The sequence below is a fragment of the Suricata suricatta genome, chromosome 12 (assembly GCF_006229205.1).
Source record: "Suricata suricatta isolate VVHF042 chromosome 12, meerkat_22Aug2017_6uvM2_HiC, whole genome shotgun sequence".
Taxonomy (NCBI): domain Eukaryota; kingdom Metazoa; phylum Chordata; class Mammalia; order Carnivora; family Herpestidae; genus Suricata; species Suricata suricatta.
In genome coordinates, this window is record NC_043711.1 from 21,616,069 (window position 1) to 21,643,089 (window position 27,021).

At 51.9% G+C, this 27,021-nt stretch overlaps 1 protein-coding gene across 1 annotated transcript in view; it reads left to right on the plus strand.

The window, feature by feature from the left end:
* Positions 1-27,021, plus strand: part of CACNA1D (calcium voltage-gated channel subunit alpha1 D) — a 294,562-nt gene that overhangs the window by 242,454 nt on the left and 25,087 nt on the right. The window contains exons 31-40 of the mRNA XM_029917880.1: positions 5,441-5,524; positions 12,712-12,756; positions 13,161-13,289; positions 15,539-15,604; positions 17,248-17,339; positions 18,499-18,658; positions 19,475-19,602; positions 19,742-19,838; positions 22,341-22,443; positions 23,730-23,831. Of these exons, the coding sequence (XP_029773740.1) occupies positions 5,441-5,524; positions 12,712-12,756; positions 13,161-13,289; positions 15,539-15,604; positions 17,248-17,339; positions 18,499-18,658; positions 19,475-19,602; positions 19,742-19,838; positions 22,341-22,443; positions 23,730-23,831 (1,006 nt within the window). The remainder of the gene's footprint in view (positions 1-5,440; positions 5,525-12,711; positions 12,757-13,160; positions 13,290-15,538; positions 15,605-17,247; positions 17,340-18,498; positions 18,659-19,474; positions 19,603-19,741; positions 19,839-22,340; positions 22,444-23,729; positions 23,832-27,021) is intronic.

Consider the following 27,021-nt stretch of genomic DNA (forward strand, 5'->3'; position numbering starts at 1 on the left):
GATTTTGCACACTCTAGCTTGTGCTTTTGATTTGGAGGTGACGGGCCATCCAAGGGTTTTGAGTGAAAGGAAGGTCATGATCTAAGTGAGAAATAAGCCCACTTGCCTAGCCTTTCCCTTCAGTACTCCAGGGAAGGCACTGGAATTCTCTGATGAATTCTCCTGCTCCAGGGAGGGAGACTGAGGATGAAGGGCCTTTTCCATAGTACTGGCTCCTGCAGGAAGTAAGAGTACTTGCAGTTTGCTGAGGCCCCGCTTTGTGCTTCCTGATGTCACCTGTCTTTCTCCAGCATGTGCCCAAGGCCAGTTTAGCTACCTTGGCTGTGGGCTCTTCCCTAAACAGCCACACTTTGTTCGCGGGTCTGCATTTTGATCTTGGTTCTACCTCAAAAATGTCTAATTTATACTCTTGGCCACTTGGGCATGGGAAAAGTAAAGGGTAGTTGGGTTTGGGGGAAGAAGAGAGTGGTTTGTTGCCATTCTCATACATCAGTGCAGAGGCTGGCATCCGGTGCCACCAGCCCCCCAAGATGGCATTTCCTGCCCCAGGGCCCCTGGTAGGTGTAAGGGCTCCTGTCAAAACCTTAGCAATCATTTACAAGGACATCCTCCACCTCCTGGAAAGAACATTTGATACTTTATAGCTCCTCAGGGACCACATCTATGCTAGGGGTCTTATTCTAATGCCAAACGCCCCTTGAGACCAAATAGCCCTCTCCTTAGCCAGGACTTTGGGCCAGACTTCGTGGGCTCAGCCTGTGCCTCGACATCAGGGTTTGCCCTGGTTCTCTCCTGGTCCCCCTCTCACCCAGTACATGCACACAGGCCCAGGCTTCACAGGCCTCTCCGTCTCATCCAGGCCCCTCCTGCCCCTCCCTTCCGAGTTCCCTGGACTGCCAAGTGTTCCCCTGCCTCAGCCCCTCTCTGCTCATCCTCCAGAATGAAACTCTGATACCAGCCACCCGTTGCCTGAGAAAAAAAAAACCTTGGAGTTTTCTTAGTCTCATGTTCAAAGTCCTCCACTGGACACTGGCCCATTTGCACGTCTGCCCTGTTTCTCATTGATTTCCCTCTCTTTCCTGTTAATAAGCTAGACCTTTCCATGGCACATGCTTCTGTACCTGGAAGCCCTTCTTTTGCCTTGTTATTCTCCAAGGCCTGTATGCAATGCTGGCTCCTCTGTCACGTCCTCCCCACCAGCTCAGCCGCAGTCTGTTCTCCTTCAGCGGTGTGTCTGGTTCGAGGCTGATGGTGCATCCTCATTATCCATTGGCTCCTGAGGTCATAGGCTGGGTCTCCCATGTCTCATGCAATGCCTGCTCCATGCTGGCCACTCAGTAAAGGCTGATGGAATGAAGAAAGGAATAAATGGGTGAACCTGTAGGTGCAGGCTTTTGGCATCAGATGGTACACAAGGTCTTTTCTGTCACCGGATATTTGATCAGAGTAGAGTGGCCAAAAGTGAATGTGTTACTTTAAGCCCCCACCTGACATTTGGCTTATGCTAGTTAGAAAGCAGTCAGTTACAGTGTCTACTGAAAGTTGGTACTGTGGGTCATCTCTTGGGTCCAGTACCGCCCAAACGACCCCTGGCAGAAATCGCTGAGTGACCTGGCCGCCCTGGCGAACCACAACAGCATGGGATTTGTGTAGGCTCCTTCGGGTCTGTGGATGGGAGAGACTCCAGGGAGCGAAAGAAACCCAGACTTGAGCTGCTTCTCTGGTTCCTGCTCCACGAACATCACCCCCGCTGTATGTGCCGAGCTTGCACTACATCCGGCTGGAGGGTCCAGCTCTGCCCGCGGGAGCCTGCCGTCAGGAGGGAGATGGACACTGACAGACAGAGTTCTTGGAGATCGTGAACGTCCCTGGGCCTAATGCCCACATGGGTCTGCTTTATGATTTAAAATTTCTGAGTCAGAAATGTTTCTGAGTAATAGATACCATTGCGTGGGGTGACTTGCTTGGTCTTTTTCAGCCAATAGGGCTGAACAAGAAAAAAAGAGTTACTCTGGCTAGATGCTAGGGACTGGCGGTTCCCCTTGAGGGGCCCTGGCCTCGGCATTCAGCGGCAGGAGAACCTATCATTTTTGGCCAAGAGATGAGGGCACAGGGATGGGCACTGCCCCGGAAGCCCTTGTCTCACCTTTTGGTTACCCAGACTCTGTAGTGACCTTGGTGGGAAGAGGTGGGAGACTGAGGCATAGTCACTCAACTGTGATTTTATTACATAGGGGGCTCCTAAACAAGGAGTCAGATGTGGGGGGAAAGAGAGCCTGGTGTTTTCTGCGTCCCCTGAGCCCCTAGCACAACCCCCTGGTCAGAGGGGGCAGACCGCAGCCACCTGCATTGGCTCAAGCCTCCTGTTGCCTGGATCAGGGGTGTGTACTATCCGTCCAGGAGTCCTCTAGGATGTGGACACAGTTTCATGAGTGTGAGGGACCTTCAGAAGAGGGGTGACGACATTGCCAAAACATTCCAGGACCCCCGGTTGGAGATTGGACCTAAATGGGCCAGTTGGAGAATAGTGTGTAGGCCAATGGGAATGATCCAAAGGTAAGTACTGGTAATTCTAGAAAAGCAAGGGAAAAGCTGTTTAGGAATCAAGTCCCAAGCAGGTACACAGGTGGTGGCCTTGGCCTCAGGTGAACAGTCTGCTGTAACTGGCGGTGCAGTGGTTGGGGGGTAGCAGTGGGCAGGGGCTGGCCGTGTGCCCAGACAGGAGAGGAGGAGGAACTCGGAGCCTTCAGCTGATCTCTGTACCCTGGAGCCTGAGTGTCGTGGTACCCGGCTATCTCAGTGAGGCATCAGCCCCTGTCTAGAGGAGGTGGAAATGACCAGCATGCTCTCCTTAGCTTTGGAGTTGCCATTAAATCCAGGAAGGGCAGGACAGGCTCTGGCCCTCAGAGTAGAGTCTGTGGCCAGGCTGACAGTCAGATGTCTGTCTATTGCCTGTGAATAAGGGAACCTGGCACTTGGACAATCTGGGCACCCCCAGGGCAGCACTCAACACCCGACCCAGCTGCCTTGTGTGTTAGGAGGCCTTCCTCCATGAAGGAAGTCGTGTGCTCCTTTGGGTCTAGGTGCAAGCTCTGTCTCCTGGCTCTCCAGTGTGATGGGCATGCTCAGTGGCACTAGTCTGGTCCTCAGAGGGGCTGGCCTTGCCCCTGTCTGGCAGCCAAGAATCATGCAGCATTCTAAAGAAAAGTTAGAAAGCGCTAAACGTGGTATTTGTAAAGACTGTTCCATTAGATGTGTGCACACAGGTTGTCCGAGTCAGTGCAGGCAGACTCCCTTTGTTTACCTGTCAGAGGCCTGAGAAGGGGGTCTGGGAGGATAGCAGCCAATGCGGTAATGTGTGACAGAGGAGGGGAGCAGTGGGTGAAAAGTCATGGTGGTTAGGTGGGAAAATCTGACATTATTCAAGATGAAACTTTTTAAATGTTTTTTATTTATTTTTGAGAGACAGAGAGAGACAGCATGAGCAGGGAAGGGTCAGAGAGAGGGGGAGACACAGAATCCGAAGCAGGCTCCAGGCTCTGAGCTGTTAGCACAGAGCCAGATGTGGGGCTTGAACCCACGAACCGTGAGATCATGACCTGAGCCGAAGTCGGACGCTTAACTGACTGAGCCACCCAGGCGCCCCAAGATGAAACTTTTAAAAGCCTGAACCATGAGTCAGTGTCATAGATTCCCTATAAATGCACTGGGGTGACCAACTCTAACTAGAGTAAGCATCCCAACTGCAGTTATCAGGATGGCCAACATGTCCACGTTTTCTATTGTGTCACCAAAAGCTGGGGTTCTGCCCTGGCTTCCTTGAGGCCTGAATGTGATCATGAGTTCATGGAACCTGACACTTCAAGGTACCTTCTGTTCTGGTTTTCCTTATCTGCAGTAAATGTACCCAGTTATAAGCATACTTGGCCCCTTTTTATGTAATTCAGACCAAAAATTTGTATTTCCAAACCACATTCTGACTACTTGAAAACACACTGTTGATTTGAAGACAGAGTCACTGACCTTGCAACCAGAAACCTTGGTGCTCAGTACCCACCCCCACCCACACCCTGACCAACGGCTTCCAGCAGGTGTCAGGAGACATGAAATGTGCGAGCCCACAGGGGGAATATGTAAAAATGTGCCATAGATACACAGGGAGATAGATAGATGGATTGATAAGTCACAGTCATAGGAACATTATGCCGTCACAATCACTGTAGGAGACGGAGGTGTGAAGGAAGATAGGATGCCAGCCATGGAAGAACGAGACTCTGAATTATGTTGAGCAGCAGGATCAAGGCTCTGGGGGTGACAGTGGGGTCCGGAGAGGAGGGGATGGAAGAGTCAGCACCGAGGGCTTTCAGGGGGGTAGACCTGCAAAGACACAAAGTTCAGTGATGAGGACATGAGAGAGAGAGAGAGGGAGAGAGAGAGAGAGAGAGAGAGAGAGAGAGAGAGAGGCAGAAACAGATGTCAGGAGGGTCTGAAAAGGTCCCTTCAAGGGGCTGGCATTTGGTCTGACCTTGAAGGAGGAAGTGGATTTGGGTAGACAGAGTTAGGGCTGGTATTGCAGAGGTGTCAGGAGTGGGGAAAGAACCTTCTGGTGGTTCTGAGGGATGGCAAGGAGCCCTCCTGGTCTGGTGGGTAAAGAGGGAAAGGAGAAGAGCTGGGGGCCAAGGGAGGGGGAGGTTCCCGAGGTCAATGGGATGCTTAGTGCATCATCGCCCTTGACTGCTCTTTTCTTTTGTAAGGCCTCCCGTGGGCTCCCTACACAGCCCCCTGCCCCACAGCCCAGAGTGAGGGCCCCTGCCATGGCTCTGTGCTCTGGACTGTGTGCCTCACTGTGCCTCTGTCCTCGTGTGCCCACGAGCTCCGTGAGGACAGAGCACACCTGTAATTCTTGGATGGGTAAAGAGCAGGAACATTTTCTGGTTTGTTTTAAGGGCACAGGATGGAGAACGTGTAAATGCCTGGGCACAGTGCTCTTTAACTGGGAGAAGGGAAGGATGTGGGGTGGTTGGGGACCCCATGGAAGGAGCAAGGGGAGGGCCTGCTGACTCCTCTGTGTAAGAGCTGAAATCCTAGAAAGGTTTGAAGTTGTGACCCCAGGGGCAAGGGCAGGGTTTCCAGGTGCTGCCCCTCCACCCCCCACCCTGCAGACCCTTTACTTGGTCTGGTGCTGCCCAGGGCCGTGGGTCTGCGCTGTGCATGCGTGCATGTGTGAGCGTGTGTGTGCGCGCGCCCTCTCTCACACATGCAGGTGCACCCCATCCCGTGTCCCTTTCCACCAGTGGACGGTCCTGTGGCCTCCCTTTGGCTCTCCCACCCAGCTGGTTGCCATGGGTGCTGCGGGGCCTCCGATATGTCCCCAGATGATCCGTGTGGCGTTTCATTCCTACGTGCTCATAAAAGTCTGCCCCCTGCCTGCTCTGTCCAGGGGTATTTTAGTGACGCCTGGAACACGTTTGACTCCCTCATCGTAATCGGCAGCATTATAGACGTGGCCCTCAGCGAAGCCGACGTGAGTATGCGCCCGCCGTGGCCGCCCGCCTCGTGTCCTCTCTGTCTGTGCACATTCCGCTCCCCGCCCTGCACTGGCATCACCTGGACAAGTCACAGGTCCCAACTTCACTTGATCTAAAACCAGGCATTTCCAACGAGAGCCGTGGACAAGAGGCTTGTGAGGGTAGAGCTTTCTCCCAGACCTTTCCAGACACAGGTCACCTTTTGGAGAGCTGACTCCTGCAGCATTTCCCACGTCACCGGTAGGCAGGGCAGGATAGGCGTCTCTAATCGTTTTTATTTGCTATGTCAGCAGCAACACCCAAAGTGATGTACCTGTAACGTGTGTTTGTTTTAGGGTGATTTTTCAAGTAGCCGGGTGGCATAATGCCAGAATGTTCCCCTTTTATAACACTGTCCTTTTCTTCTTTTTTCCTGTTGTGCTTCCTCTCTGTGGCTTCTGAATGCTTGCCCTAACAGCACTATTTCACTGATGCATGGAACACTTTTGATGCCTTAATTGTTGTTGGTAGCGTCGTTGATATTGCTATAACTGAAGTGAATGTAAGTAGCAAATTTTGTGTCCTGTATCGTGATTGTTTTTGTTAAGTCTAACACTCAGGAGCCTTAGAAACGCTATCCATGGGTCTTCCTACACTTTAGAGATCCGAGTATATGCTTGTTTTAAAAGACAAAGAACGTTTTGTAGTCCCCCCTCCCTCACCCCCACCCTCTTCCCCCGAAAGTGGAGAAGTAAATGTAGAATTGCCATTTTGGAACTAAAACGTTATTTTTTTTTAAAAAAAGTTCTTGTTGAAATGTTAAGGGCAGGGAGTTATATATGTGAGTATGTGAACATTACCACTCCCTAGCTGTGCCATCTTGGCTGGTCACCTGACTGCTTTGAGCCTCAGTTTTTCCAGTTGCAAAATGGAGTTCATCATGTGTGCCCTGGTACCCACACCAGTTCTGTGAAGGCACGGGAGGGAAAACTTGACGGCCACACCATGAACCCATGGCAGCTTCTGCTGTGTCCTCACCTGTACTCAGTGTACCTGCTGAGTGTGACTGTGACCCTGGGGAACACCCCCTGTCCTAGCTTCCCAAACGATGGTGCAGATCAAAGGCTGCCCTGGACCAAGGGAGGGATGGCCTCATGTTTACTGGGAGAGGGGATCCGTTCTCCACTGTTGCACTTGGTGGAACCCTTTAATAAGGAAACAAGTGCGGTAGCAGTGTGGTAGGTGGAGTGACCCCACCCTTCAGGAAGCTTCCTGAGGACCCTCCTTCTAGGGGAGCACTGCCTCCCACCAGCTTCTCCTGCATCTAGCCCGTGCCTAAGCCAGAAGGATATGAGGCCTGCTCGCCTGGCCTGCCTCCGGTCTGTCAGCATGGCTTAGTGGGTGTCCAGTGTGTGTACCTCTGTTGTGCAGAGCCCATTGTGGGGATGAACAGAGCAGGAGGCAGGCCTGCTGTGTGGTGTTGGCTTTCTGCTCCATGTGGCCAGCCTAGCCCTCCTCCCTCACCCCTGGCCAGGAAGAGGCCTCCTCGTTCTGCCTGGCTGACATCTGCAGGGTTGTACGGCCCATCCTGGTGTCCAGACAGCCTGGTCAAATCAGACAGCGCAATCCTTTTGAATGCCACTGCTCTGGGGCCAAGCTAATCCTGGAGCACAGAACAATGGGACAGCTGCTGGCCTGGCACTCCTCAGGCCTGACAGTCCTGGTCCTGGTTCAAAATTGACTTGTTGGACCTAGGGCCTCAGTTCCCCTATGGATCCACGGGGGTGAATGATGTGTGCCCTTCCAACTTATAGGTATGCTGGGGTGATAAAATGTTATGGATATTTGTGAAAATATCTGCTATAAAACCTAACATATTAGGGAGAGACAGGCTATTACCCCAAGTGCAGATTTTCCATGGACTGATGAGTGAAATGGACTATAAGAGGGGTCTATAGGGCTGTGATTTAAGGCTCAGAACACCCAAATCCATGGCACGTCAGGGCACTAAAGTGGTATCTTACTAGACTTAGGAAGATACACCCCTACCAACCTCCATAAGCCCAGACTTTTGTAAATTTCACTTTATGTGAAATATTCCATAACTCAGCTATAACATTGTCATTCATAATGTGTAAGTTATGCTCGGTTGTAAAATAATCTAATGCTGATGGCAGAACAGCAAGAGCCTAACTGGGCTGCCAGGGGCTCTCTCTGGAATTTATGACCAGGCATCTGCCTGCTTAATCATCTCCCGATGTAAAGCACTTACACCCTTCATCAAAGTATGCTTACGTGGAAGTTCTGGAACAGACCCTCACATAAGTCAGAGATGGCCTATGACAGAGATGAAAACAAAATAAGCTACAGGTTCAGCAGTCTCCCTGGAGTGCTCTGTGCTGAAAGTGATGTGCAGGCAGTGGGCATAACTACTTAGTTTCTGGGCACCAGGATGTGGCCAGGACTTGCTGGCCGAGCCAACAAGCCAGCTCTCCAGTGCTTCAACCACCTGCTGGATGGCAGGGTGTGGCGCTGGCGGCCTCGGTCAACAGCACGTGCCCAGCTTCCTGGCTGCCCTTCCATATGCTGGGGGCAGGAGTGCACCACGCCCATCCCTTCTGGCCCAGCCTTGCTCCTTGGTGTCTCACACATGTCCTCCTTCATGTTTGATTGGTCAGGAAAGCTGCAGGGGTACAAGATTCCGCACTGGATTCTCTAGCAAGCACTTGACTTTGGGTGTCTGCACAAAACGGCCTTTCACTAGGCCCACTTCTGGCACTCAGCTGGACTTTCAAAATCACACTGGTGACCATTCTCCTACTGTCTTCTAGTCAGTGGCTTTCCCTGTGGTCAGGTATAGCCTGAGACAAAACCTCCCTCAGCTGGTGGCCAAGCCGGTCGTCCGCCCTGGTAGAACCCCTTGGGGAGATGTCAGCAGTTCTGTGTTGGGCTGCACTGCACAGTGAGTGCTCAAGGCCACCTTCTCATTTATTCAGGCTCAATCCACGCGTGTCCTGGGCACGCACACACCGGTCAGAGACACAAAGATAAAAGAGACTGGATCTCCTCAACCCCTGGTGGTATAGCTGTCTGGGTGGAGCTGGGAATTCCTACATCACCCTCTCCTGCGCATGCCTAGTTCCCCAGTGGAGCAATGCGTTTCGTATCCCTTGCTGGCCTTATCCCCCGAGACCCCGGGCCAGCCCAGCTTGAACACCTTTGGTTCATGTTGGCTGTTCTTAGCTGCAATGTCATCATTTTTTGCAATATTTAACTTGCTGTGCTCTCTCCCCCAACCTCTGGTGATCTTCCTTTTCTGTTGCCTAATTGATTTTCATGTTGGTTTTATTTTTAGAAAATTGTAGCGGCAAGTATATATAAACATATATACGGTGATGTCGTTAAAGCAAAAGCACCTTAGAGACTGTATACTTGTTTTTGGCTTCCCCACCTGTGGTTTTCACTGAGTTTCACCGGGTGTGCTATTTATGGGTTGCGGTCATCTAAATTGTTTTCCACCCCCATGTCCAGTCTCCACCTGGAGTCTGGGCCAGGACCGTCTCGATCAGTCACGCTTGGCTCTGTGACTTGCCAACGTAGTCCTCAAGAATGATTGATCTGGTCTGCAAATGAGAAATCTAGCTTGTGCTTTTACTGTTTGCAAAAACATTTTGGATGGCCCCTTCTGTTGTCCTGCTTGATGCTCACCCAGCCCTTTTGTGCTGCCCCTGGCCCACGTGCCTACCCTGCTCTGATCATGGTCTGATGGCTCTCACAGACTTGTCTTTACCACATTTGGTCATAACATCACCAAGCTGCTAAAATGTCAGATGGCGACTGGTAGGCTCACTTTGGCTCCCCCCCAGATGCCTGTTGGCGCCCTGAATGGGGAAATGACCAAGCACCCCATTCTCCCTAACCCAGGCAGCGGCTGTTGCCCGCACTGAAGCTTTTCCCACTGTTGTTATTGCTGGGGAGGCAAAATATCTGTGCAGAAGCCACAACATGCCTTGGTCTTACTTACTGAAGAGCATGTGAAAAGTCAGTAGGGAGCTCACTCCCAGGGACCCAAGAGTTGTCCCTGACCTGTCAGGTACCCAGTTTGGACCAGGTGACCAATGGCTACATTTAGCTTCTGGTTGTTCAGCCCTCCATTCTAGAAGCCAGCCCCTTTCCAGGGACCAGGTGCCCAGTTTCAGACTCAGCATTCCCGTATATAGAGGCTGGCCCTCCCTGAAATGTTCCGTGCTGTATCAGAAGCAGCCAGAGGGAAGCTCCCCCACACCCCCTCCCCCGCAAAGAGTGGGTTCCCCAGGATGCCTTGAGCTAACGGGTTCTGGGGTGCTGGTTTGCTTTCTGTCTGAACTGGAAAACCACATCATCTCAGCCTTGCTACAAAAAGATGGGAATTACTGACCTTTGCAGACTGACCTTTGGTTGCACTTTGGAAACACAAGGCTTATTGTTGGTGGCAGGCCCCTGCTCTGCCTCTTGAGAGCCCTTCACTGGCCTTCCTGTGTGAAGGGGCCGGAGGGAATAACAGGAGAACCCCAGGGATCTAAGCTTTGTGGACCCTGGCATATCATTTGGTCTCCTAGGGTGGAGGGCAGTCTCCCCATGGGGTTCCCAGCTGAAGACGGGCACCTCAGGGTTGGAAGGAGCTGCCCAGGCCTCTACCCCAAGCCTGGAGATGTCACCGCAGCCCCCTCTATGAGGACCGACCACGCAGACCTGGTGTCTGGTTTTGGAAAACTACCCGGGGAGTGAGCTCTCTTCCAGTTTCAGCCTCTGCAATCATCTTATCGTTGATCCCGAGATGGTCCAGAGTATCGCCTCACCCATGTTCCAGCCACATCCTTCACAGCCTATGTTTCTAGACTCCCCCTACGCCCCTGTGGGGAACACGGGGATGTGGTCTCACCTATTTGCATTGCTAGAGTATGGAGCCCTCATCAACTCCAGGAGAACCCACTGCTCAGCTGTAACAGCCTGAGTGGACTTTTCTAGGGGCTCCACACACCAAAAAGGACTTTGCTGGTGTGGGTGACCATCTGAAGAGTGCCCAGCTTTGCCCTGGTCTAGGACTGCCGTTCCCCGCTCTAGCAGGGCCTTAGAATCGCCTAAGAGCTTTTAAAACTCCTAAAGCCCTGGCACACCCCAGCCCAGCTAGGTTAGAATCTTTGGGGTGCAACGCAGGCAGCGGATTCTGTCAAGGACCCACAGGTAGTTGGAATGTGTGGCCCAGGGTGAGAGCCACCCGCCCTTAGCATCTGGCTGCATCAGTAGTTTGGGCAAAGCCATCTTCAGGGTCCTTGCACTCTGTGAGATATTTTGGCAACTTGTACCATCCCCCAGTGCGGCCAGCAACATCCTCCCCTGCACCTGTGCCCCCCACCCGGCGTGGCACTGAGCACAGGAGAAGGTGCCGCAGGCCGCATCGGGGCTGCACGTGGATTGCTGTGCTGCCTGTTGTCTCCTTCCTTTCTGCATGTTATGCTGACGTGTCCCTCCACAAAAGCTGTCTTGACCTCCTCTTTGTTGTTCCTTTTTTTTTTTTTTAAGAATATCCAAGGTTTCAAGTTCACAGGCCAAGATTTGCCACACTTTAAAGATATCAGTTGGAAAAGAGAGGTGCCCCTCAAAAGTCAGTTTGGCTGTTGACTTGCCCACATCATGGCGGGGAAGGGGGCGGTGAGAGGTCATCAGACTTGGAACGGGACAGGGAGAAGGGGCTGCGGCCAGATAGTAGCCAGAGAACGTCTTCCTGACCAACAGGCCTCATCCTTGCAGGCCGGACGTTTCGAAAGCATAACTGTAGAGTGCTCGGTCTCATGCACACTCTGGCCCCCTTGAGCACAGGCCAGCAGAGGTGTGTGTGCACACACCCACACCCTCAGACTCACGCCCTTGCACTCCATCTGCAAGACCCAAGCCTCATGCTCACAGCCCTTAGGAAGATGGGGTCGGGAGACAGAGGTTTAGAAAACTAATTCCTTCATTTGTTAAAGTCAGAAGTTAAAAACCATCATCTGTCCCCTTTAGGGGTTGTTCTTTGTCTTGAGATGAGAGAAAAGAAGAGGAAAATAAAACCATGGCAGGGTCTTGTGCCGTGCTATTGGAGAGTTTGCATTCTGAGCATCCCGGGTGAATCAGGGACCCCCTTTTCACCCTTTTAGGACCTGTCAGTCCTGGGTTTGTCATCACATTGCTGAATTTCAGTTGTGATGTGATATGCCCCAACTCCCTGTTTTCTGTGAACTCTATGTTTGGTCTCAGGAGGCAGCTGTTAATAAGCATGGAGTTCCAGATCTGAGCCCGCCCTTTCCCTGTAGCCCCAGGGAGGAGGACCCCTCAGATTTGTGTGCACGTCTGTGCGTGTGCATACGTTCCTTAGCTGTGCAGACACACCACGCAGAAGGCTCCCTAGAAACCCTGGGGGACACTCAGCAGTCCTGGGCCCCCAACCAGAAGAGGCTCACTGCTTTGCCAGTTCCCAGGGCGACCAGCTGCTTCGGTGGAGCTGGCCCTCCTTCAGGGAAGGTGGAAGTTGAAGCTCAGGGCAGGCTGGCCCCACGCTGCTGCTTCCCGGGCGTCACACGCAGCTGAGCGCTGGCCTCTCTGACAGCAGTCTGCGCTGTAGGCTGGGCGTTGAAGCTGCTCTCCCACTCACACGGACTTGGTTCGCCCGCGTCCTCAGCAGCCCCGCCACGAGGGCCCCGTCAGACACCCTGCCCGGGCATGTGGGCCACAGGCAGGTGCTGCTCTATTTGCCCCATTTGGTAGCCCCATTCTAGTCCTCAGACTTAGGGGTGACCTGCTGCAGGTCAGTTTATTCCCCAGACCCACAGCCCGGCCTCAGCAAAGAGAACTAGCCTACCCATGAGATGCAGGGTCCCACCGGACATTGCTGTCTTTGGGGACCGCTGAGGGCCTGCTGTGTTCTCTTTCAGTGGATGCGTGCCCCCCATGGAGCATCGAGTCCTGGGATGTGAATTAGAAAGTAGCGTGTCTGAGCCTGTGTCTGAGGCTACTCACCCTCAAGTCCAGGTCCAGGCAGAGCCCCTGGCATCTCCCCAGGGAGGGAGCAGCTGTGTTGTCCTCAGACATTAACCACACATTGTTATAAAGGGGGGAGGGGCAGTCCTTCTGAACCACTGCTTCCTTTCCATTCATTAATACATGTTCAATCTTTGATTTCTTAAAGCCAACTGAAAGTGACAATGTCCCTGTCCCAACCGCTACACCCGGGGTAAGATCAGTGATGAGTCCCCCCCCGGGGCTGGGCCTTTTCCTTGACCATGCTGAGTTTTCCACTAGTGTTTCTGTATTCTCCATGATTGTCCTTCCAGAACAGTGTCTGCAGTGGTTTGCATTCATCATCAGTGTCCAGTACTCTTGACCAGCCCGGCGTTCTCCTCTTAACACACTAGACCACGTGGACATGCATGTGCTGTGTGGAAGCGGTTTTCCAAGCCCTGTGTTGTTAGCATGTAACTTTTCCTTTCATATCATGCTTTTTAAGGTGAAAAGGCCCTAGAAACACATCTTCAACTCTTACCTCTGTCACCTTTGTTTGCATCTGTTGCTGTTTTTCTGAAAGTGTTGCATGTTCTACTTTGCATTGGGTTTGACCTCTCCATGATAACCCTTCAGAACTCTGAAGAGAGCAATAGAATCTCCATCACCTTTTTCCGTCTTTTCCGAGTGATGCGGTTGGTGAAGCTTCTCAGCAGGGGGGAAGGCATCCGGACGCTGCTGTGGACTTTTATAAAGTCCTTTCAGGTAAGAGTCCCACAGGGGGACTTCTCTGTTGCTCTTGAAGACCACATATGAACCAGTGAGTGTCCTCTGTCGTAGAGGACCCAGACTCCCTTCTGCATGGCCACTGGGACCCCCTAAGCCAGTAGAGGGTGTGGAATGCGGGAGACACCTGAGCCAACTGGCCTCGGTGAATCAAACAGGATCACTTGCTAAAAGGAAAAAGAAAGTAGTAAGGACCCACAGCTGAGGTGAGGTGTAACATTTCCAAGACTGATAGACATGGGGAGCCTTGAAGCCCCTCAGTCCTCCCCGGGATCCCCGATAGTGGATGGTGACTCTGAGAGAAGGAAGGACCTAGCTGACCCCTGCAAACATAACAGTCTCATGCCAGGACAGCGACTCAGGGCTTCCACAGTCCTCTCCGTTGGCTGGTCTAGGCACAGATCAGAGACCCCCTCACCTGAGCCAGTGCACAATCACCAGTCAGTGCGTTCCCCAGTGCCTGGAAGTATCAGAGTGTTGAGGACATTTGGACATAAGCCAAGCCTCGCTTGTCATCTGTGACTCTCCAGGCTGGTGCAGGCTGGCTCTAGTCTATTCCTGAACCAAGACCCTGCTTCTCCAGTGCCTTCTAGTACTCCAACCCAGATATTCTAGTCTCCTAGATGGAATTAACTGGGGACAGGATACAGATTCTCATTAAAAAGATTCACCTATGAAGGGGATTTGTAGCTATGTACAAACATTAGAAAGTGAGTCATGAATCTATGGTTTCTTGTTTGACTACCTTTAATTTGAAAGTAATAAACACATTGACAAGGAACACTGGTTAACACCCCAGGGAGCATTTCTCTGCTGTGGATAGGATTTTAACCCCTAACGGGAAGGAAGGGCATCTGGGGAAAGGGGTGGATCTGAACACTCAAAGAAGGACAATCCCAGGGAAATGAGGTTGTAGGAAGAACCAGGGACGCAGCTCTGAGAGAAAGAGAAAGTGGGGCCTCACGGGAGCCTTGGTCTCAGTAAGGGACAACATCCCAAATGCTCGTTATTAATATGAAGTACCAAAGCCTGAGAATGAACTGTGTACATACATGGAATAGTTTTATGCAATAATGTTATCCTCACTTTTAAATAAAATATTAAAGTTTTCCTTTGTAAAGATTTGGTCACTGTAGATAAATACATTTCACAGAGTGGTAGTTCACAAAAACAGAGACAGTGCCAACACAATTCTGAGACTCCGTAATCTAGGAAGCCAGCACATCTAGGTGTGGTGAGGGAAGCCTGGCTCTAACCTGGGGGGCCCTGATCAGCGGTCGGCAGTCACAGATCCAGAGCTGGCACGTGGCAGGGAGCTTCACAGCCGATGGCTGGTGGCTGACCTGTCTTGAGTAAAAGGGAAAGCACGTGCTTTAAGCATGTGGCCTTGGCATCACGTTCAACAACCTGGCTGCTGCCTGGAGGTGCGCCACGTGCACACATCTCCTGTCACACAACCTGACGTAGACAAGCAGGTGAGGATCATGGACTGAAAGACCCGAGACACTTTCTTGTACTTAATGTTTCTAAAGAGAAGGCAGCTCCAGGTTTGGTGACCGCCTAGCTAGCTCTTCGTTCTTCCCTGACCTAACCGCCAACTCTGGTTCTTTCAGGAAGTTTTAAGAACTTCATATCATTCATTTTAAGAATGATATCTTGCTTTCTATAGCAACATCCAGAAAGTCGTTCTCCTCTGCACCAGCAGTTTCATTCCTAAGACTTCCCCTTAAGGAAATACTTAAGCAGATATAAGTGATTTTGCATAAAGGTATTCCCCTGCAACGTGATCTACAAGAACCCCTCACCACCACCCCAAACATGCCCACAAAAGAAAGTGGAAGCAGTCTAAACCTCCAATGTTCTGGAATGGTTTGATCACTGACGGCAATTTCACAAAGGAGTCTAATAACGAATGCAAACATTGTTGTGAGGGCGATGTGTCTGCGTTGACACTGTTTAGGATCAGGGTACGCTGTTAATGATGGTGAAAGTCGCTCCCTGCCTGTAGTTTCATGACGCTAGGTGTATACATGGATGGTATACTCAGGACTGAAATTATTGGGCTCGGGTTTAAAAAGGCCTTCTTCACTGTTGGTGTTCTTTCAACACAACCCAGAAAAGAGATGCATGTGACCCTGTGTTGGGTCTTCATTCTGCCCCGGGCAGTCACAGAGGGGAGGGGGACACACAAGAGCCTGGCATTGAGCCAAGTGCTTCCTCTCTTCCAGGCACTGCCCTATGTCGCCCTCCTCATAGCCATGCTGTTCTTCATCTACGCGGTTATTGGCATGCAGGTAAGCACCAGCCACTTCCCCCCGGCTTCCCCCTTGCTGGGTAGCATCAGATCTGTGGCAGGATTGCCTTCACCAGGCAGAATGGAAAAACGGGGTCATGATTGTCCAGCCAGACGCCTTGGCTACTGAAGAGATGTGGAGACAAAAAGGATGTGGTTCTGTATGAGAGCATGCCGCAGGAAAGTGCCTGTGCCAGAGAGAGCCAGACTCAGGAGAGCTGGGAGAGGTGGGGGTGTGCCAAGGAAGGCTGGTCTTGGGAGACTCAAATGATTGAGAAAACCCACAGTTGGTTTAGCAACAGGAAGTGCAGCACTTAAAAGAAGCTGTAATTATTCTAGTTTTTATACCGATGTTACTAAGAAGTTATTTAGTGGTACAGATGTCTGTTCATAGCCCGAAAGTTTGGTTTCATCACAACCAAGTGAGATTCTTACTTGAGACTAACTGCTCCCAGATGCTGTGGCTGGGGCTGAACAGGAACCCTAATTTGACCTCAGCAGCACCTCCCCCCCCCCTTAAAAAAAAACATGAAACCAGGCCTTTCTGTGACCGTGGCAAGCTTGTTCCCCGCTTCTCCCGGGGTGGAGAAAAGGGCTTGGGGCTTCGTTCCTTGCTGAGCCCCAGTGGGGCACATGCAGTCTCCAGGAGGAGAGGAGCCTGCTGGACCCCTGGGGGTCTCTCTGCCACATTCTCTGCTCAGACAAGGAGGGGATGTGAATGTCGAAGAGGTGGGGGGGACTCCAGAGCAGAGAGGCGGCTGTGCTTACTTATCCGAAGGCATAGGAACCTTGGCAGTTCACTAGGAATCTTATTGGGAGTTAGGAACGAAGAGTCCCCATACTTGAGCACCTGCAAGTCAGCACGGGATGCTCTGTGCCCTGAAGGGTCCCTGTGACCTGATGTCCTCCTACAAAACGAAAGTGGCCTCAGAGAACTGTGAGCTGCGTAGTGCATGTTCCATCACCAGTGCGCTTGGGAGGCATTACAGGGCGCCCCGCTCCTCTAAACTGGCCGGCTCCTGCGAGGCCCACAGCGGACTTCCCCTGGCCATCAGGTAGAGGCTGCCCTCCTCCCCACGGCTCACTGGCCCCACGCTGCTCTGCAGGCGGACCTTCTGCCTGTGCTCACACCTGTCCTGTTCATTTCCTGGAGCTCCGGGGCCGTGTCGCCTCCGCTCCTTCGCAGCCCATGCTTCCTCTGCCTGAGCACTCCATCCTTGTCACCTGACCAGCTTCCGCTTCTTCTTCAGTTCTGGCCCTAAATGTCTTGGCTCCAGAGCCCTTCCCTGACCCAACGCCCTGGCCTCAGATACATCACATGCTCCCTTGTCCATCTGGGTCCTCCCAGCTGCCCTCGGGGTGGGGCGTTCTGTCTGGTGTCCTGGTGGTTACTCCCTAAGGTGAGGGTGTGCCTGACTTCAGCACTGCGCCACCAGGAGTTAGCACCCTGCCTGGCACATGTTTGTTGAGTGACCGAAGAGCTCCAGCGCCACGAGAAAGGCCTAGTGGGTGTTGATCAAACTTGTGTTAGTTCTAAATTCACATACGGAATATGTTTTGTGGGGAGTTTTATTTGAGGGGGGAGGGTTTATTGGGGGTTTTTGCTTGACAAAATCTTTATTTCCCTAATGATTCTCCACCTAGATGTTTGGGAAGGTTGCTATGAGAGATAACAACCAGATCAACAGGAACAACAATTTCCAGACCTTTCCCCAGGCGGTGCTGCTGCTCTTCAGGTGACTACATCCCCGTCCCCGTGAGGGCATGTGTCTCTCTAGCTCCAGGCTCCAGTATGACATGGGACATGTGTGTTCTGTGGGGGCCTTTGTGGGTTGATCAGGGTGGCTTTTTGAGTTTATTTTGGATTCTCAAACAGAGGCATTGGCATTTCAGTCACAGAGGAACTTGACTGGATGGTAAAAATTGCTGTGGCCATTTGGACCACAGGGTTGGCTATCCCTTTGTGGGTTAGTAGGTCTCCTAAGGCCACCAGGAAAATGATAGGCTATAAGCTGACACATGGGAACATGCACCTAATCACTAGCAGGAGATTTAGCAGGAACAGAAAGGCCTTTGCACAGCCAACAGGGACCATCCAAGATGTGGACTTTGAGATTTTATAGGATTATTTTTAACCCCAGTGAACTGACTTTGTAAACAAGGTGGTTTGAGGTGAGAGAACTTTCTAGAAATTATACAGATACTTTCTAATGATTCTAGTGATTGACTAGCAAGTCATTTGCCAGTTGGGTGGTTTCCAGTTCTTTGCTTTCAACAAAATTGAATGGGTATCTAATCAAGTCTGATGTTAGGTCATTAAAACGTAATAATTATTTAAAGATCGAAACATGAACATTCAAAGAGAAGACAGAAACAAACATCCATTTATACAAAAAAATTGATGTGCAAATATCAAATTATTTTTTTATTTTTTAACGTTTTTGTTTTTGAGAGAGAGAGCAAGCATGAGTGAGTGAGGGCGGGATAGGGGCAGAGAGGGAGAAAGGGAGACACAGAATCTAAAGCAGGCTCCAGGCTCTGAGCTGTCAACACAGAGCCTGATGTGGGACTTGAACTCACAGACCGTGAGATCATGACCTGAGCCGAAGTCGGATGCTTAACTAACTGAGCCACACAGATTGCCCCCTCACATGATTATTTTAAATCAAAGGGAGGTGTAGCAGGGCCTCTGTGAACTCAGAGAAGTTGAGTTTGAAAATAAGTAGGAATTTCAATTTAGGAATTTTCACTAATTCAAACTGGCCTCTCCCCCATATGACTTAGATTTTGTTCTACTTAAAACTTTTATTTAAAAAAAAAATCTTAACTTCGTAAAGGTCTAAGCTTCAAGTCCCTTCTCCTGCTTACGCCCTTTCTCTTGCTCATCTAAACCAGGTGTGCCACGGGGGAAGCCTGGCAGGAGATCATGCTGGCCTGCCTGCCGGGGAAGCTCTGTGACCCCGAGTCTGACTACAGCCCCGGGGAGGAGTACACGTGTGGCAGCAACTTCGCCATTGTTTATTTCATCAGTTTTTACATGCTCTGCGCATTTCTGGTGGGTAACCACGAGTGCTCCCTTTCTCAGCTGACAGGTGCTTGGGTAGCATTTGGGAGTCAGATCATGGATATTGCCCCATCGCAATATCCTGTGGGGGTAGTTTTTAAAATTTTTTAAAATGTTTTATTTATTTTTGAGAGAGAGTAAGACAGAGCATGAGCGGGGGAGGGGCAGAGAGAGACAGAGGCACAGAATCTGAAGCAGGCTCCAGGCTCTGAGCTGTCAGCACAGAGCCTGACATGGAGCTCAAACCCGTGAACCACGAGATCATGACCTGAGCCAAAGTCAGACACTCAACCAACTGAGCCAGCCAGGCGCCCCTGCTGTAGGCTATTTTATGTGGACGAGCACTCTAGGCTTCATTTGGCCGTTGGAGGTTTTGCTTCGCCAGATGTGTCACCAGCACCTTCGTTGTGAACAGGGGTTTGAGGTTCACTAACAGGCTTAGGACAGTCACCAAGCTTCTAGGCTTGCTGGTGTCTTTATAAAAGTTTCAAAGCCACTGCATGTTAGCAGTGACTTAACAGGGTGAGTTATTTGGTGGCAATGAACCTGTAAAACTGCAGTGTGCTTCACAAAGGCCAGATGATACAGCCGCCTGCCCCACCCCCAGGACTATTCCAAAGTCATTTTGTAAAGCTGCAAGCCTGCCTTGTTCTTAAACGTTTTTTGTAAAGAAAGTTTTCACTGCATCTCTTAGAGAAATGGGTTCCAAATGTTTCATGACCCTTATAATTAGGGGGGCCTTACTAGGGTCTAACCCTACCCATGCCACTACACCTGAAGTTGCTCTGCTCTGATTTGCTTCCTTAGATCATCAACCTGTTTGTGGCTGTCATCATGGACAACTTTGATTATTTGACCCGGGACTGGTCTATTCTGGGGCCTCATCATTTAGATGAATTCAAAAGAATATGGTCAGAATACGACCCTGAGGCAAAGTAAGTTGAAAAGGATCCCATGTGACTTGTGTGGGCTGTTTCTGGAGTGTTGGCTGTGATTTCCTGTGGAAGGTGGGAAGGGCTGAGAGCTGAGGCCGGCCAGCGCCCCCCTGGACCTCCCGCTGTACTTTGTCTCCAGGGGAAGGATCAAGCACCTTGATGTGGTCACTCTGCTCCGCCGTATCCAGCCTCCCCTGGGGTTTGGGAAGTTATGCCCACACAGAGTAGCCTGTAAGGTAAGTGTCCTGTCTGCGTGTCTGATGGCCTCTCTGCAGGGACTCCCTGCTTCATTCAACAAACCTTAAGTGACATTCCGCCAAGCCTTCCATCAGGCATGCCGGGGACGCAGAGACAAAGAATATGTGGTTCCTGTCCCGAGGAGCTATCCTATTTGTAACCCTTGGACACCCTGTCAGGGACAGTAAGAACAGGAAGGGAATTAAGTAATTTGTCCCCGGGGTGGGAAGGGAGGGGAAGTGACATTTGTGTCAAGTCCAGCAGGAGAGGAGCAGGAGTTGGTGGGAGCAGGAAGGGCGCTGCAGACAGGGAGCACGGAGAGCTCAAGTGCAGAGGCAGGAGAACGGTCACCAGGTTGGCAAATGGAGAGTCACTGGTGTGGCTGGAACACAGGAGAAAGTGGCAGAGAACTGCGGGCACAAGCCGGTGTGGCTCCAGGAGCCCGGGTGGACTTGCGTGGTGGGAAGTCACCTCTCGGCGATGGGGGAGTAAACTGGGGCAGGGGACCACCCTGAGAGGTGCTGGAGTCTCTGTGTGAAATGACAGGAGCCAGAGCAAGGGCGGTGGGGGCGGGAGCAGAGGAGGGCTCTGCCAGCCTGAGCTCTGCCCAGGAAGTAGAATGGAGAAGACTTGGTGCCCTGCACGTTTCCTCGCTTGAGGGACCGTGGATGTGGCAGCATGTCCCTCTGCTGCCAGAGCGCCTGTTCCCGTGAGCCATGCGCCAGCAATGGCCTCTCGGGGTGGGTCCAGATCCCCCACCCTGCCCCGATAGTTTTCACACCAGACCACGCTGTCCGTGAGCCCTGGCTGAGGTTTGTTCTCCTGTAGAGCTCACGGGGAGTCCCTTTGAGTCTGTGTAACAGTGCAACAGAAGAGAGTTCTCCTCTCTGAAGGAGACAGAAACTGCAACTCTGCCCCTGGGAATCCAGCCAGTCCACACAACAGCTGGGCCCTCTCCCCCCGGGTCCGATGTGACTCTGGGGTCAGGGGTGTTACCACTCTGGGTTGCAGGGCCAGCTCTAGACAGAACCCATGGTAACAGAGTGGGGTCTAACACTGTATTTTAGGCTTTCAAAGAAATCTTTGGAGAAAAACTGTTCCCTGCCCTGAAAGTCCAGAAATCCCCATTGGCAAGTCCTTGGGATCTTTGCCAATGTCTTCGCTTCTCTATAGCCTGGACTCTGGGATGTAGGTACAGAGAATAAGCCACCAAAGTTGACTTTTTTTTTCATAAATTTTCCAGTACCAGCCTCTTTTCTGCTTTCCAAAAACAAGATGGGTTCCAGCTCAGGGCTATCGTTTTGTGTTTATGTTTCTGGACCTTTGTACATAAAGGATCTAAGTATCCTTGAGGCACAAAGTGGTCCATTTTGCTGATTCGGGAACTTGCTGGGAAAAGCGAATGTTTGTACTGGCTCTCCTGGCTGCCGGCGCTAAGACAGGCATGGTGGGTAACAGGACTCGAAATTTAGGTGTGATGATTCATGTGAACACAAGGTTCCAGGTTGTCAACCGGGAAGAGAAAGTGTCACAAATCTCTTAGGATGCCTTGCCAGCCAAAACAAGAAGTTAGGAACTATTAACTAATACATGCACCTAACTCAGCTCTGACCATGAGCCAGGCACTTCCTGAAACCTTAGCATCCATCATCTCCCTTAATCCCAGCTGGGTGTGCCACCTGCATTTACAGGGAGATAACTGGGGCCCAGAGAGGTCACTCACTCCAGTCCCCTCCCCAGCTCAGTGCTGGTGTTTGAGGGACGAGGAGAGGGAAAAGAAGCAGGAAGTGGGGGTCCTGCTCTGGAAGACCAGACCGAGCCACCACGTGAACTTGTAGAAAACACTATGACGGCCCCACCAGGCAGGGTTCCCTGAAGGACACTCCTGTGTTATGGACAGTGAGGATCCAAGTCCCCTGCCTTGTGCCTGGCTGGTTGTACCTGGTTTATCATTTCACCCCTTATGACAGCCTTAAGGATGTGCCCTAAACGGAGGCCTGACCTCAGGATGCAGGGATGGCCGCTTAGCAGAAGGGGAAAGAAGACTTGAACAGTGAGGTGATTAAACAGTGGAGGTTAAAACCATGCCAAGCACACCATTTAGTGGCAGCATTTGCATTTCATGATAAAACACCCAGATGGTGGGCGCTTCCCTCAAGAGTTGTTGAACTGAGGGGCAACTGGGTGACTCAGTCAGTTGAGCATCCAGCTGCAGCCCAGGTGATGATCTCAGGGTTCCTGAGTTTGAGCCCCGCATGCTGTCAGCATGGAGCCCGCTTTGGAGCCTCTGTCCCCTTTCTCTCTTTCTTCTCCCCAGCTTGTGCTCGTTCACTCGCTTGCTCTCTCTCTGTCTTTAATAAACCTTAAAAAAAAAAAAAGAGTTGTTGAATTGAACCGAGTGTAGACTGCAGAGAGGTGAGGGATTAACATGGAATAAACACCGAAAGGGAGGTCATCAGCCAGCACTCGCCTTCTGCTGAGAAACTTCTTTCTGTTTACAGAGACTTGTTGCCATGAACATGCCTCTCAACAGTGATGGCACAGTCATGTTTAACGCAACCCTGTTTGCTTTGGTTCGAACAGCTCTTAAAATCAAGACGGAAGGTGAGCCTCTCCGGGACAGGACAGGTGGTGCACGAGAGGGGGACTCCCTACCCCACCTTGGGTTCTCCCCTCTGGGCCTTCCCAGGGGAAGGGGTGGTGAGTGCCGGGCCAGCTGGCTGTCCCTGCCTTCCCCATCCCTTCCCGCCTGCCTTTATGCTTCACTTTGTCCCTGAGAGTTTTGAGGTGACCCCTGCCTCTGCCACTGCTTGCTGCAGCGCAGGAGAAATGGAAGGTTGGAGCAGAGATAGGACCATCACGAATACATCCCCTCCAGCTGCCTTCCCTTCCTACTGTGTGATCTTTGGAGAGAGACTCCATCATGCTGAGCTGTAGCTCTGTTCTCTATTGAAAGGAAATAAATAGGCCTGCATCAGAAGGCCTGAGGATGAGACGGGAGGAGGCCCGCAGGAGCGCCTCTGCGGTGCGGGCACAGAGCGGCACCTGCGGGCTATTGGAAGCAGCCTTTCCCCAGCTGAGACCAAACTGGAGTGGTCTTCATGGCCACACCCAGGCCTGGAGCATGGTCACTGGGGTTGGTTCGGTGATGACTTCAGAGATGGGACAGAAAGCAGGTTGAGGAGAGATCAGAGGTGGGAATGTGGAGGCTGTGAGGGAGCCAACTGCTGCCACCCTTGGCCCAAAAGGAAGTGTGGCCAGCAAGGCGCCCCTGCAACCTGCAGACAGCTCTTTGCTAGCGGCCCCAGAGTGCTAGGGGAACCTCCCCAGTCTCTGCAAGCTCCCAGGTACCCCTTGCAGGGTGCTCCCCATAGCTGGCCCAGCCAGTGTCGCAGTGTGATGCAGAAGGCAGGGTGGTCTTAGGTACTGACAGTTCAGTGAGGGAGACAGGCATCAGCCCATGTAATGAAAGACCAGGATTCCGTGGTGCTGAGGAGTACATGCAGTAGGAATTGAGAGAGAATCTCATTTGGGTGAAATTTAGTCTAATCTTGAAGGATGAAGGCAGCAGAGAAGGAGAAGGTGTTCTGGAGGCGGTGGGAAGAGGGGGTGGGTCTTGGCTGTGGGAGGAAAGGACAGATCAGACTGCGTAGACCTTGAAGTCCAGAATAAAATATGGCAGTTCCCACTGTGGAGTGCCTGCCCGGTGCAAGGCTTGCCCACCATTTGCCTGTGACCCCCACTGGAGAGCCTTGGGGAGACGGGAGCCCACCCCATCAGAGGGCTGTGCGGCAGGCCAGGCTGGGAGGGAGGCAGCCTTGGTGGGAACAGACAGGAGAGCTGGCTAAGACACACAAGGCTTGTGTCCCCCTCTTGCTTTCTGGATTCAGGGAACCTGGAACAAGCTAATGAAGAACTCCGAGCTGTGATCAAGAAAATCTGGAAGAAAACCAGCATGAAACTGCTTGACCAAGTTGTCCCTCCAGCTGGTGGTCAGTGCAATCTCTTTCCTAAGTAGTTCTTGACCAACGCATTGTTTCTAATGAAAGTACCTCTAGCCAGCCCACAGTGTGTTTGCAGAATGCTTTATGTATCCACTAGAGCATTCAGTCCCACAGCTAGAGAAGGCTCTTCGGCCTCTTGGTGTCATGATTTGGGGTAACAGGAGAACCACTCCAGAAAAGGAGAGGCTTCAGGGGGAAGGAAACCCAAGACACAGATGGCTAGAGCAGGGTTTTTCTCGTTGGTGGAGGAATTACCATTGGAGAATGAGCTTATAGTTGCAAAACGAAAAGCTTATATTTTTTGACCAAAATGAAATATTTAAAACTAGTTTCCATCTATCCTTCAACATACTGTTGAAAAGATTTCAGAAGAAATAGATAGCTTTCAGAAAATGGTATTTTTGAAATGTTCTTCTCCAGACCGAATTTACCATTGTAATTAGCCCAAATGTCCCTTCAACTGGAGTTTAGAGACAGAACTAACAGGCATGCTTATTTCCTTTTGTTATTTGTCATAAAATAACTGACTAAAGTTTCTCAGATGTATATATATATATGACACACATATATATAATATATATGCTGTTTTTCCATGTTTTGTTTAAGTACACCGGACTTAGACGTGGAGGTGGTTGTTTTGTGACTATTTTATTTTCACGTTTTAAAGGTGCAGCATCCGTGCGTTTTTAGTGCCACCACACCCACATTCTAGCCGCCCCCGGCCCATTGTAAGTGCTCAGTGTGCTTTTGGGACCAACAGAACTTTTCTAGTGTCACCTCTCTGGCAGCGTTCCAGGTTGGCCCTGGCTCAGGCCTAGAAGCCGATTCCGGGACCCCAGGCCAGGACAGTGGCCAAGGCCTCTCTCTCTCTGAGAAGCTGACAGTTCTGGCTCTTGGGTGGCAGAGAGAGAGACAGACAGACCAACAGCCTCATGGTGGCCAGCTCTGGCCCTCTGCATGAAGCAAGAGCAATGTGAGCTTTTGCCACTGGAGGGAGTCCCCCGTAGCTGGCGTAGCCACCTGCTCAGAGAAGAGGACGATGGCCCCAAAGACATGATTAAGGGAAAGCAAACAAACAGGCAAACCCTCCAAGACACCAAACACCACTGCCAACAAAACCTCCAAACGCCCACATAGGGAATTTGGGTCTTCCCAGGAGAACGGATACTGCACATTTAAAACGACTTTGGTTTTCGTTCTTTTCCTCGCAGCTGCCGCACCCAGTGCTCGCATGGCTTAGATAAATTGCTTTCTGAAAATTGTTGTAACAATGTGCTTGAGCTTTTTCTGCAGCCTCCATTCCTTTCAAGTCTCAGTCTTTCAGAATATTCTGAAGCAATTCTGTTTTAGGGCGGTGGCATGGAATCAGGGTTATCTCTCGGAAGCCGTATTCCCCTACGATGTTTCTGAAACACAGATGCATGCTTCAGAATAGCGGCTGCGCCCCTCCGAGTAAACCTCCCTCCCCGCCCCACCTCACCTCTGCTCACACACCGCCTTCTTCGCAAACCAGTCCCACCCCAACATCTTGGCGAGCGTCTTCACGTCACTGTGAAGCTTAATTATACCAGAAAGAGAAGGTCTTGAGTTTGGCTCACCCTGTAAGCGCCCCTCCTCTGAAAAACAGGTCACTTTCAGCCCTGCCAGACTGCCAGCAGAGGCTACATATCCCTCTGATCTCTTGGCTCCATCACTGGAGCTGGCCTTCTCTCTCTATTTCTTAGAAAAGATCGAGATTTAGGACAACAGGTGTTATTCTAGCCAGAATGGCAGCAGAGGGCTCGGGGGAACCCAGGAAGAAGGCAGTGGGAACCTTGGTAGGAGGTAGGAAGTCGTGGGAGCAACCATCATTGATATGTTCCTTGGTGCTCACCCTGGCCCGTCTCGGTAAGACGAGGTTCACGCGGCAGTGCCTCTCAGGCATCAGGGGACAGACTCTGAATGAGGTGCAGGGCACGGTTTAGTGCCTGCATTCACCATTTGGCTCTTGTTTTTCTCTTTTCTCTTCTAGTAGATCAGGGGTTCCCAGGCTCGCCCACATCGTGGCACACTTGGAAAATGGGAGTGTCGGGCCAGTCCTCTGGCCAGCAGACGGGTTGCTCCCCAGGGCTGAGGGGCTCAGTGTCCCGCAGGCTGGAACCCTCTCAGAGCAGCAGACCCAGCCAGGCTGGCTGCTCCCGGAGCCTGGGACCGGCCCATGTGGGGCACTCAGGGAGCCCCTTACAGGACTGGTGACAGCGGAGCTTTGTAGCCCAGGGGGAGGTGAGAGGTGGCTCCCTGGTCACCACCAGCTTGAGAAGGAGGCGACACCCAGAAGCCAGCCCCGGAGGAGCAGTGCAGGGGCCTGAGGCCGCAGACACACCTGTCCATTCTCTCTATCACCTGGGCTAGCTGGTCTCCTTGCCCGTCTCCGCATCTTGCTCATATTCTCTCTCTGCTCTGCTCTTTAGTCATCCAGCTTTTCGGGGCTCTTCGCCCTTTCTTTAGAAGTCCCCTCTCCTCCCAGATGCTGTCCTTGCCTTTGGGCCTCCACTCCTTGATCTGGACCTTTGGCTCCATTGCCCTGAAGAGAGCAAAAAGCTGACCCCATCTCTTTCTCTCCAGGCCTGAGCCCGGATGGCCTCACTGCATCTGTTCCTTCTGACCCTTCCTTTTCTAACCTGCTGTAGCTTTGACTCTTCCTGTTCTTAAGAGCTTGTCCTCAGCCCAGCCTCAGTTAGCTCAGCATCCCGGTGGAGCCCACGTGGTGGGCCTGCCTGTGCTCTGGAGCGGCCGCTCGGGCGGAACCACAGTCTGCGCTGAGCCCTCTGCACTGAGCACCCTGTTGCCCCCGGATCTGGGCCAGGGAGAGCCAAGACCGTCCCTCAGGAGCCCCGGGGCCCCTCCCATTTGGGCTGAAGGGAGAAGAGAGTTAGACCTGCATTTGGGGGAAGCACCCCAGTGTGGAGTGAGGTGGGCCTTCTGTAGACCCAGTATGTTTTCTCTGAGAGCCCACAGAGAAGACGTGACACCCTGGGCTGCAGGGGACAGCTGTGGTACTGCAGGCAGAGTTGTCCAGGGCTCCCTGGGTGGTCAGCCGGCGGCTGTGAGCCTGCCTGCTGCACGCAGCTCCGTACAGAGGCTTGTTGGGGAGGCAGGCCCAAAGAAGCCTCTCTGTGTGGCCAGAGCTGGACTGTCC